At 40.6% G+C, this 12531-nt stretch overlaps 1 protein-coding gene across 6 annotated transcripts; it reads left to right on the top strand.

The window, feature by feature from the left end:
* Positions 1-8808: 8808 nt before the first annotated feature.
* LOC125763459 (nicotinamide/nicotinic acid mononucleotide adenylyltransferase 1) lies at positions 8809-12090 on the top strand. 6 transcript variants are annotated; one of them, XR_007418348.1, is made up of 6 exons: positions 8810-9140; positions 9223-9446; positions 9510-9785; positions 9858-10015; positions 10269-11158; positions 11467-12090. XR_007418348.1 is itself a non-coding variant. In XM_049426678.1 (6 exons), exons 1-6 carry the CDS (start codon positions 9056-9058, stop codon positions 11503-11505), a joined length of 1176 nt encoding a protein of 391 aa, XP_049282635.1. In that variant the 5' UTR covers positions 8811-9055; the 3' UTR covers positions 11506-12090. The 6 variants fall into 6 exon arrangements, 4 of the variants coding, with proteins under 4 accessions (XP_049282634.1, XP_049282635.1, XP_049282636.1 ...); XM_049426678.1 differs by having other exon boundaries at positions 8811-9140; positions 10269-10662; XM_049426677.1 differs by lacking the exon at positions 11467-12090 and having other exon boundaries at positions 8809-9140; positions 10269-11160.
* Positions 12091-12531: the final 441 nt, after the last annotated feature.

The following is a 12531-nucleotide window of genomic DNA, read 5'->3' as shown; positions in this document are numbered from 1 at the left end:
CATTTATTTTACCCTTAAAGTGGGATTTGATTTCAATAAGAACAAGGGGGAAAAATATATTTCTTCTTTGTGAAACATTTTCACTAAAAAGAAAAACTTTCTCATTTAAAACTTCAAAGTCACAAAACCTACGCACACACCCAATATATAAGGCGGTAATGTAAAAGGGAATTTTCCGAATATTTTATCGTACGTCATCTCGCTTGTTGCGAGCTGTCAAAGTGTTTGTTTTCGTCTTCACCATCATATCTCTGTGTCTGTCACACACATTTTTTTGTTGTTGGTCGAAAACCCATAAGCTGTACGTTTCTTCCCGCACAAGGCTATCTTTCATAAAGCATAAGCATAAATTTGTGTTTACCGAAGCGTATTACTACTTGGCCATTTACCACCCTTAAAACTAACACACCGACGTAGCGCGGACTGTACCTATAGTACATAGCCACCCTATGTAACCGTACCGAAGTCGGTAAAAAACCGAGGGGTTGTGGTCGATGAAACACGTGCCGTCTCGTTCGCACCTGCAGGAACTGTTACAGCTTCCCCCCCGCGTCATAAACCAATTTATTATTATGACAGAAAGGTGGAGTCATTTTGATAATATTATTAATAAGAAAAAGGTGGACCTTTGGCGCGCGCGGACGCTTACGGTTGGTTCGCGCCCGGCACTTCGTATACCGTGAGTGTGTTTGTGTGTGTGTGTGTGTACCTCAAACTGTGTTTGTGTGTGAATATTTATCTGTGTGTTTGATTTCCGTTTTCCCTTTACGGGAGGCGATGAATTACAAGCGCGTTACACCCCCCCGACGGGGGTGGTTTGCTATTTTCCTGGATCGAGGGATTGGAGAGGATGCACACAATTGTGACTTTTAGATTTGTGGTGGTTTCATCTTTTTCTTACCACAGTTTTGTTTTTTTTTGGTTGGCAACTGTCTCGCTTTTGCATTTAGTTTTTCTTTCTGCTGCTGCTCCAGGCTGTGATATCATTATCTCGGATGGAAAACCATACAGTACGCGATACATACACATACGCGTTTGCTTCGTAAATCATACGCGAAAGGAAAAGCTTCTAAATTCAACGTTGGCCAGCTTTCCGCACCAAAACAATCCTCTTTCTTCCTTCCATCCAATGGCCGGGGAGCAGGACTTTAATCGAATCGAATTTTGAAGTCCCTTCTTCCTTCCGTGAATGAGTGGGTGGATGGATGGGTGGCCGGGAAGGTGAGTTTTCCTTCCAGGAGGGTGAGAAGAACAAGGTGGGTGTTGCTTGATTGTGATATTTTAATTTTATCTCCATGTACACACAGCAAAGGACGTTGTTTTGCTGGTTTTTAGTGGTTGTGCTTCATTTGCACATTTGTTTCAGCAGCTTTTTCACAGGACAAGTTTGTAACAAATAAATTTGCGATACAATTTTCACACCTTTCAATAGCTTTAGTGTTCGAACTACAAGATGTAAATGCGGAAAAGAAGGAAAAAGCCACAGTTCTAAAATGATGCATTCTTTCAATTTTTGACGGTCGTCGACAGGGTTAATTTGGGTTCTACTTTACCAATTGGAAGAAGAGAAAAAAAAAACAGATCCGCCGCCTTGAACGTCGTAATGGGTGGAAAGGAAATTATAGCGCAAAAGTGATTTAACGCGTTCCAATCCACACTTCCTTTTCGCCTTTCATGCGCCACCTTCCCTTTACTTTCTTGCCTCAACCCATTATCCGGGACAAATCGCGGACAGATTGGGGATTATGTTTCATGGCGACATTTTTCCCCCTTCCCCCTTGCCAAAGGGGGTTGGTAGCCCCTCTGGCAGTAGTAATAAAACTGAAATTGCTTTAATCGTTTTTGATTGTGGGTATCACTTTTTGTTGTTATTGTTTCATTTGGCTTAGAAAAAAAAAAACGTTTAAAAATCGGAACGAAAATAACGCACAACCCGCTGAACATGAAGCTGGTGGAATATCAAAAAACATTTTATTAAAAAAAAACACACACACACACACAAAACTAGTGCCTATGGTGCGCTCATTACGAGACACTTTAGGTTGGTAAAATTCCTTCCCCGATGGCAGATGACGATGGCGACACTTCACCCGATTCACACAATGATAGTGATTTATTGAATTCTGTTATGGTTTTATGAACGGACCCCGGTAACGCTGCATGAGGTGTGAGAGCGTTGTGTTTTAAAATTTATTTCTGCCCTGCCCCTGGTGCGTGTGTGCCCGATCTTTGCGCGTTTTTTTTTGTCATTTCATCTCGTTTGGTTTGATGAATTATAAATTAGATTTAATATTGTTTTATGTCCACCATCCCGGATGTTACCGTTGCCGTACGCAGTATGTAATAAAAATAAATTCCTATTCATGTCAAAGGGGTTGAAGCAAATACAAAAAGGAAAAAAGATCACTACAGCGCCGAATGCGCTGTGGCATAATTAGTTCACTGAAATAGCGAGCAAGCGAATGAGTGATCTTCGATTTAATCGCACATAAATTACATCCCCTTCTGAAGGTGCTCCAGTTTGTGATATAAAACAGATAAGATTAATCTTTTTTTTTATTTTCTTTTAGATAAAGGAATTAAAAACTAACTTCTCTTGTTTTGTTTTTTTTAATAAATTTGTTTTTGAAGAGGTTTATCTAAAAACAAATTGTTCATACCTTTGTAAGCATAATATGTTTTAAAATTTTGTTAGTATGTTTTAACATTTTAATACTCATGCATATCACGAAGGAACAGTTAGTTGTCACAAAACATCAATTTGTAAATCACTCTCCTCACAATTTCTCAAAACGCTGTGAACAGGTCAGGAGTTTCTTGAGGATTTTTTGAGGAGGAGAGGATTGTCTTGGGTAAAATTAGTTCTCTATAAAATTCTTCAAATCAATCATTAAAAACATTTTTATTTAAAAAAACCCCTCCAAAAATATTCAGTTTTTGGATCGAGTTTATGAATATTTTCCCTTACATTTAGTGTATTGCTAAATATTATCTTAAAAATGTCACTTTATTGTACAAAACATTGGATTACATTTTGTTTAATGTTTAATGTAAATTCTTCTCGTTTTAACAGCAACAATTTATTGCACAATCAACTCATGTGCACTGAAAAATCTTTTATCGCGTACGAACCACCATGGTGTACCTTACCTTATGTACCTTTTTGCTTCATAATTTACCGCCTGCTAATGTGCTCAAAATTCTTCAACTCTTTTGTGACCTCGCTCCTTCCCACCCCCTCCCTCTTTCGACAGACTTTTCCACACTCATTTCCCACCAAAACCCCATTTGGGAAGTGCATTCCAAGTCCCGAGCCGACAAAATCATTGCCCGGCACAGCGGGCGACAGTATAAAAAAAACTGTGTCCTTCATAGTCAAAAACAAATGTCCCATAATTTGTGCTGCTCGTTACAGGCTTGAACTAGAATAATTGCTGCAAATTTTTTGTGATTACACTTTTTGACATCATGTATTGGCCCCCGGTCCGTTTTGCGTTTTTGGTGGATTTTTGTTTTGTTTTTTGCCCCACTGTACTGCTCATCGTTTTCATTTTAATTTTAATTTTCATCAAAACAAGTGAGCAATGCGATGGCGCAAGTAAGATAAATAAAAAGGCATAATGATCATCCACCAAACCTTCACCTTCCCTCATCATTTTGGATGGGGAGACTGAAGCGAAATATTCACAATTGCAAAGTATTTGCTCGGTGCTTTCCATTACGGTTGTAATGAGTGGCCCAAAAATTCATTTCACTCGATGGTGGAAACACGAAAAAGATAAGCGAAAAAATAGATAAAAAAAAGCGAGTTGGGGTGGATGGGGGAAATTGGTGCGGTTCAATCGTGGGGATCAACATATCACAATCTTTCTCGCCCATAATCATCCCATCAAACCACGAATCCTCTCCCGTTTGGCACACATTGGCCATTTGTTCGCGTCACTGTCACCGGTTTAACCAACGGTAAAGGTAAGGGATTAATCCGACCCGTCACCAGAGGTTTGTCAGATGTGCGGAGTTCCTATCACCCTTCTTCCCTTTTCGTCCCAACATGGCTGATTGTTCGGCACAGCGTCCGAGCGTTTGATGAACGACTGTAAATCAGCCATTTAATAAATCAGAATCACGTCATGGGTTCGTCTTTCGAATGTCTTTGGTTGCACATGTATCTATAGGGGATTTTTTTTTTTATATTGTTCTGATACGATCGGGTATTTTTTCCTCTATTCTTCTGTTTGCTCTCGTGAGTAAGAACCAATCAGCTTAGGGCGATTTTCATTGTCTAACTCGTTCAAAAATTAAAATATTTTACGATCGCTCGTTATTAGAAGCCTTTATTTTTGTTTCTCAGTACTGTTTACTACACTACAGCAGGGAGAACACTATGGGAATGTGTGATAAATGTGATCGTTCTACCGAGCAGCCAACAGCCCATTATGAGATCATAGCGATTAGGCGGACAATGATCGCGGCGTCAAGTTAATGTAGGGTTTTTTGGGTGTTTTGTTTTCCCGCACAACCAGCAGGTGGTTTGAATGTTACGATCACTTGTTTCATTGTTCGGTTACTATTGAATTACATTTTATAACAAAAGTTCTCAACGAATTTAATTACATTTATTGACGGTTGGTTGGTTAATCTGATTAAAAATCAATTCCTATTTCCACACCTAAAGGAAGGGTTTGATGATGATCATATACCAACAGGAAATTAAAAACGATTTGTGACGATCGTGTGTTGGCTTTGTTTGTTGATCAGTTTTGTTGAAAGTCGAAAAAACCACATCCGACCGTTTGTTTATTTTTAATTTGTCTTCTAAGAAGAACGACACGAGATTCGTCACTAATATGTCTGGCGTATTTCAGATCGTTTGTGTCACAAATAATCATACTTTTCTTGTTCGTTTTTTTTGGTTTTGTTCATTCATTCCTTCCGCCGTCAAATATATTGTCGAGATTTATTAAAACACTTTCAAATGATGAGCGTGCGTCTCGACGTCTAGGCGCCAAATTAGAATAATTTTACTCGCACACTTAAGCGCGCGCCACACAAATTGAATTGGTCAGTTATGAAGTAATTTGTCATGCAGATTATGTGCTATAAATTATGCAGTGTAAAAGTTTTTAAATAAAAAATACAGCAAAATAAAACAAAAAAAATACTATAAAGAAGCTTTATGAAAACATGTTAATTTTCACAATCTGAGTAAAAAACGAGATTTGCATTGATGAATCATTCTGTTGTCGTAAATCCGTATTCTTAATTAAAACTCCAATGAAGCAATCTCATACTCAGAATTTTCCTCCAAAAAGAAAAAGAGAGTGAGAGAAAAAAAAATCGCCACGTCTCGGAGGTTTTTATTCCGTGATACTTCAATAAATCCTTGTTTCAATATAAAATACACAGCCCAATAAGAAAGGAAAAGTTTTCCATTTTTTTCAACAAAAAAAAAACAACACGAGAAAAGGAAAAGAAAAATGCTCCATGAAAAAAATGTACTTTCATTTCCTTGTTGTTATAAGGAAAACTGTTTTTTTGTGTGGAAAATTTCCTAAGGAATAAAACAAAAACACCCCCCCCCCCCCCAAATCTCCGGATACAAAGTGAACATAAAAACAACAGTGCTCCAAGAAAAATAAATTCAATGTAATACTTATGTAAATACCAGATAAAATAAATGGAATAAATTAATGTTATCCCTGTGCGTTTTTTTGCTTTTCTCGCCCTGTGTCCACCTCCGTACGGTAGAATTTTTTTGTTTGCCATTTCGTATGAAACAAAAGAGATATCGTTGGAAAGTAAAGGAAAAATTACTAATCTCCGCTTGGTCCACCAACCCACCAACCCAACCGGTCGTCTGTCTGTCTGAAGGAAAAGTTTTCCCCTCTGAAAAATCCCCATAATTTAAACAATTGTGTCCCTTCATCCTTCATTATTTCCATCCCAGCTCTCCTAACGTAGTCACTTGCCTCTTGGACTAAGTTGCTTTGTACTAACCGTGACACAATATGAAATGTAATGCTCAATTTCCATACCGTCCTTCTTCGTCCTTCATGGACGCCCTATCTCTTGGGCCCCTTCGTTTTTGCCAAACAACGAACAAAGGCATAGCAAACACTGGCCAGCTTGTATCAGTACTTCCTGGTCCGGATATTTTTCCCCATTCCAATTTTCCCGATAGCCCACGATTGGTGATGAACCGTGGAGTTTTCGTTTTTTGGTATTTTGACCGAACGAGAGAGCAACAAACAACGCTTCACATGAAAACAAAACGCGTATAAAAGAGAAGCAAATATTCATTTCTTCCCTTCGGATAAAGATTTTCCAAGTTGCCTGAGGCAAAATTTCACCCAACGGACGGCCAATCCCCCTACTCAAATCATGTAATATTTATGCTAATTACTCCCACCAGCTTGCAGCACGCACCACGCCATACCAAAAGATGGCAGGAATATGGAAGAAACAAACCGTATGGTTTTCTGCTTTTTTCATTTCCATCCAGGCCCCAACGGAATCTCCTCCCCATAGCGATCGAACGCAAAAACGTGAAGGGATAAAGAGGTTTCGGTAAAGATCGCATGCTGCGAAATGATCGTACAACGCCACCCAACACCAACACACGCACTGTGTGCATGAAACGCCCTACCCCCCAACAGGGTGTGTGTGTGTGGGTTCATCTTTTTCGTGCCCATGTGCGCTAACGCCCCACGAGATCGATCGTGTTCGATCGAAGTGAATGCGCGATCGGATGTAGTACATACCAATATGTATATGGTTGATTGTTTCCCACGCCAAGGAAACATTCCCAAATCCAAGGGAGGAGGATCTCTACACGATCGAGTTCGGGAACTCTTCATCGTACTTGTATCTTTATGGTCTTTATTGACTTCCTCATGAGTTCCAAGGATTTTTGATCTCAGTGATTCGATCTTGCATTCAAATTTAACTAAACTAAAAAACTTATCTAATGTGATTGAGACAATCATTTTATAAAACATTTACTGCATAGTCCATAAAGTGGATTAGCTACTCAAATTTGAATTACACAAAAAAGAACAAAAATCAGTTAAAATAATCCTCTGAGTGCCACGTTCAGGCCGTATCTTAATACGGTATTCATGGGAAGAAATGCGAGAAGCATTTTACATGAAATTGTCTTCATCCTTCCTACCCCTAAATGCGGTACAAATCGATAGAGAATTAATCACGCCATTTCCGGAATGGTTCATATGATTGAACCTGTCCGATTCGGTGTCGTTACGGGTCGGCGGAGTACGGGAAAATGGTATCAAAATGGATGAGTTTCCTTCCGCGGCCCAATCTACTATGGCTCATTCCATCGTGTACTTTTCAACCGATCCCATTATTATGCGGATGATGAGTTAAAACTCCATAAACGGTTTCGGCTGTCTTGTGCATACACACAAGCAAACTAGTCAGGGAAAACAGGATTGAACATCCGATACTTTTCTTCACTCCAATCGTCACTTCCACCGTATCACAGCGCACTGGCGTCAGTCAGCAAAAGGGATACATATAGTACATCCTTGCCTACCAGAAAACATTCAATGTGCGCACAAAGTTTGGGGGCAATGTTTTGCCGAAAAAGTGAAACCCCCGGAAAGATGTGATCAATCAATGTTTTACCTCCTACCGTACGTCGCGGCACCTTGCGGCGTGAGATAAAGTGACTATAGTGACGTTGGGGAAGATGTTTTCCCTATCAAAAGATGATGCGTTCGTGGTCCCCTTCGTGGTATGCTTCCGTAGGCAGGGAAACGATTTTGCCTGGGCCGGGGGGAAAACTTTTGCCATGCTTCGCTGACGAGCATTAGTAAGAGCATCAAAAATGTTTGCCTAAGTACCAGCAATGAATTCTAACGATGAGCGTCTATTGTGTGCGCCATCGCGAGGAAGCAGCTGATGATGGAGGACGCAAAGAGTTGTGTGTTTTTGTTCGCATCCATGGAGAAGTTTAATCTGAAATTAAATCGGAAACAACGGGCAAACGTAAGCTACTACTGCGTGTGGCTTCCGGTTGAAGCTGAACGGTGGGAGGAAGGTAGGGAATGGGAGGATATTTTCAACCCTCGGAAGTCGTTGCCAAAAGGCAATAATCGGTAGATCACTTTTCCGTTCCCTTTGGGGCTTCTGTCCGGTGTGAACTTACGCTCTTGACCTGGAATGAGAAAATGAGTGAAAAAAGGTTAATGAACAATCAAGGTTAGGAAGTTTTCTTTTCGAAATTCTCTTCTGTGCGTCGGATTCTATCGATAACGATGACAAAAACTAATAAAGACAAAAAAAGGCTTAACATTGTAGTGCATTAGTTGTAATTTCATAACATTTTGTAGAATCAATATGTTATGCTCGATTCAAATGATTAATTATGCTCTATGAAATGAACCAAGTTAAAAAAATTACAGCGCAAAATTGTTGTAGGAATAAAAAATTTTCCTCGTTCAAACTTGAGAGCCACTGACTTTTCAACTACACATTCAAAATAGTGAAAAACAACAACGAAAAGACAATAATGCGCACTTACAAAGTATTCAACCATGAGGTATAGACGATTTGTGTGTCAAATCGAGAACAGACTACTGCAGGGTTGGTATGGTTTTCAAAAAAAGTTAGTTTTCCTTTTATTTGAATAATAATCATGTTTTCAGACACGTTTAATTTTCCTCTCACATTTTCTATGGAAAAGGCATCAACTCCATTACGTATTTACTATTTTTCAAATAAATTTAAATTGTGAAGCCATCAAAACCACTCTCACCCTACCGAAGAGCCCTGTATTGATGTAACAAAAACAACAACATTCGCTCGGTAGCCAAAAACTTCATGTCCAACACTCCGGAAACTTCTTTCCTATCGAATAAACAACATTTTTCTGCATATAATCACACCTGGTTGAAAGGGGGTGCATCGTTAGCAAGTGTAGCTCAAGTGCAAAAGGAAAAGTGTAGCGTAAAGTGTTGGTGTTATTTTTAACGCAAGTTGTCTTGTAATACGTTTTCGATCAGCGTGTATCTTCTGTACAATCAAACCACAAATGAGAATGACATCGTCGACAAAAATAATGCTGATAGCTTGCGGTTCGTTCAGTCCGCCAACACCGATGCACTTTCGAATGTTTGGTAAGTTTAGGGGAAAGGTAAAATGGCATATAAAGAAAAGTATTCTCCATTAATGCTCGTATTCCGTTTGCTTGTTTGGTAGAAATTGCGCGCGATCACATCCAGCAAATGGGCCAAGGACAGGTGGTCGGTGGGATAGTATCGCCGGTGCATGACTCATACTCGAAGAAAGGACTCGTGTCCGCTACACACCGTTGTGCAATGATTAAGATTGGCTTGAAGACATCGGACTGGATTCATCTGTCCGATTGGGAAACGCAACAAGAAGAATGGACACGAACTCGTCAAGTGTTGCAGTATCATCAGGTATGGCCCCTTAAATGACTCATCTTTTCATGGTCAATTGATTCGTCTACGTACTCGTTACAGAACTACATAAATTCGTACTTAAAAGATACTAATGGGACCATCAACAACCAGCACATACCCGCCTGGATACCGGAAGGCATAAAACGAACCGGCGGTCAGGTGCAACTGAAGCTACTATGTGGTGCCGATTTGCTAGAATCATTTGCTACGCCGGGCTTGTGGAAGGATGAGGATCTGGAAGCGATTCTGGGATACCATGGTGTGGTGGTAATATCCCGTGCCGGATCTAACCCGGAACAGTTCATCTTTAATTCCGATCTGCTAAGTCGGTATCGAGTAAGTGAGATGGATTATGTCAGCGAACAAAAATATGCCTTAATCCAATAACACAATCTATTATTTTGCTAGCGCAACATAACGATCGTTACGAACTGGGTAACGAACGACGTTAGTTCAACGTTAATTCGAAGGTTATTGAGCCGCGGGCTTTCGGTGAAATACTTGCTGGACGATCATGTAGCCGATTACATACGCAAGTTTGGCCTGTTCGGATCGAACAATGACACGTAAGTATAGAGTTGATGGAATTTAGCAATTCATATCATTCTCGTGATGGACGGAATCGAATTGAATTTGGTGATGCATTGGTACCACAAAACAATAACCTTCCCGCGTGTCCTATACAGTGAAAGGGGCAATTTGTGCTTGCGCAGCACCGCGCAAAACTAACTGCCATTTGATTGCTTCATCTTCCTTGTCGCTAATGAATGTTCGCTTTCCCACATGTCTGTACTGGACACGGCTGGAAACGCTAAGCAGTAAGTACATTCTAACACCGGGTAGTGCAACGGAGGCGATGAGCATTTCGCCCATCTCCCCCATCAACGATCCCGATCTGTACATCGAGCATCAAAACCAACGGAACAAGCTCGGATCGTCCTGTGAGGCAATGGATGAAACGGATTTCCCCATTCCGCCCATACCGGTCGGGGCACCAACCACACTGAACAAGGTGTTCTGTTGTGCAAATGATACTAAACCGACTACCGGCCGGGGAGCAACGTTTCTAGGAAGACCGGGCAGTGCGGTACAGATAATAACGACCGCGGCACCATCACCGACACCGCCGCTTGTAACTTCCCCCGATGGGACAACGAAACCCGCCCAGCAGCACATCACGCTCGATGAAAGCGATTGCAGTGCGGGAAAGAAGGTGGGTGAGAGTGCGATCGGTAAGGGAAGTCCCCGGCGGATTGGTGTGCCCATGGACCAACCCACACAACAAACCCCCAAACCAAGCACAAACGCTAAAAACAGCACCAACAAAGACAATACCAGCACGTCATCATCGACCAAACGCACGACCACGACCACTAATAGCACCTCCGATACCATAGCAACCGAGCGCAGTAGTACGAAAAGGGGTGCGATGGCGCTGACTAAAGCAAGCACCACGTCCACCACAGCCGCTACTAGCAAGCTAGGAGCTACTTTAAGCACAAACACAGCCCACACGGTGGGCCCGTCGACGAATGCTTCGACCGGTCGGATCAGCCCGTCGCGTAGTTACGACGATATGATCAAATTTGTTTTCACAGAGCACGGCATTAAGGTCATAAGCGATCGCGAGTACGTAGTGTAGAGAGCATTTGGGGTTTACATTTATGCTAGCAAGTATATGCTCGGTTTAGACGCACATACACATACGCGTAAGTACGTTGGCTGCAGACGGAGGTGCAAAAATATGGTAGCCTAGTAGCCGATTCTTGTTCATATGTAGCTCGCTGTTTTAACAATTGGTCCTTTCTAGTGGCATTGTAGGAAAGAGGCTCAAAAGCTGCTATTAGACGTTTGTCGTATATCAACTAAAGAATTGTTTTTTGTTCGCCTTCCTTCTTTCGTTTCGCTTCTACACCTATTTAATGCATGTTTAGTGACATTGAACTGTATTTAGAAGACTTCCCCGTAAGTAATATTGGTAAATAAATTCTTTCTCTTTCCATCTGTTTCATTTTAGGTCATAAAAAAGATGAAAATAGCTGCTTGTCCAGTGTAAAGATGGTCAATTTGCGTAACGATGATACCATTTTCGTACGAAATCTCGCACCAAATGCAAATGCGACAGAGCCGGAGAGAATAATTTTCGTAACAAATGAATGTTATATTATGTGGTTGTTTCGTGCCTAGTTCCTTACTTTTGTAATATTGTAATAGCTTGTTAATATTTATTTACTGTTACATCACACGTTGCGTACCTTAGAAAACAAAAACAAAAAAGCAGAAGATTTCAAAACAATTAAAGCAAAGAGATCAACAAATATTCTACAAGCTTTTGACTCGTTTACTCCAAGAGTCGCGTGAAGTTTTACTCATCCGTATTTAGGAACACTTTTGTTTTCACACTTTTAAACTATAATGCATAAAGGCTTTGTGACGCAGATCGCGGGTACACAGTGAACATAGGCAAACGATTTTATAGCTCAAAACTGCGTAGCAAACGGGTATAATGGCACCAGCCGCGTATTTGCCGCCCGTTAGATTGATTTCTTCTTCTCCGGTGTTCCGGAGCTCGAACAACGGTAGACAAATAGGTGAATGTGATTAGATGGAAGACTTAATAAAACTAAGTAGTTACAGGTAATCGGTTTGCTGATGGTGTTCTTTCTTGGATAAATAATATAAAGAGCCCACGAAATATTCTTCCATGCAAAACTGAAAGAAATATTCGTCGGTCATCTTGGATAGTGAATTTGAAAATTCAAATAATTGCATTACACGACGTTTGATACGTTTTGAATGTTTTTCATTTACGACACAGTATGAAAAGTTCTTTATTATTCCTTGTATTTTATCTTGGCAACGATTGCATTATGTGTTTTATACGTGTTTGTACATTCTAAAAGGTTTGTAAAAGTTGATGTAATTTCAACCACGTGTCGTTACATCGCTTTCTCTGGTATAGACGATCGTCTGTTGTGTGAGAGAGACAGATATCTTCCCATTTAGTGGAGCTTGTATGCGATTTGCGATGGACACCACCCAAGCGCACGGAACGCATGAGACATTCAAGTAGTTAAACATT

Source organism: Anopheles funestus, chromosome 2RL (assembly GCF_943734845.2).
Source record: "Anopheles funestus chromosome 2RL, idAnoFuneDA-416_04, whole genome shotgun sequence".
NCBI classification, from domain to species: Eukaryota; Metazoa; Arthropoda; class Insecta; order Diptera; family Culicidae; genus Anopheles; species Anopheles funestus.
This window is presented reverse-complemented; position numbering and strand designations above follow the sequence as displayed.

Excerpts from the sequence above, each read along its gene's own strand:
- LOC125763459 (XM_049426677.1), top strand. The coding sequence starts at position 9,056 with ATGAGAATGACATCGTCGACAAAAATAATGCTGATAGCTTGCGGTTCG. Across the intron at positions 9,141-9,222 it reads GATGCACTTTCGAATGTTTG|AAATTGCGCGCGATCACATC; the intron begins GTAAGTTTAGGG and ends CTTGTTTGGTAG. Across the intron at positions 9,447-9,509 it reads AAGTGTTGCAGTATCATCAG|AACTACATAAATTCGTACTT; the intron begins GTATGGCCCCTT and ends TACTCGTTACAG.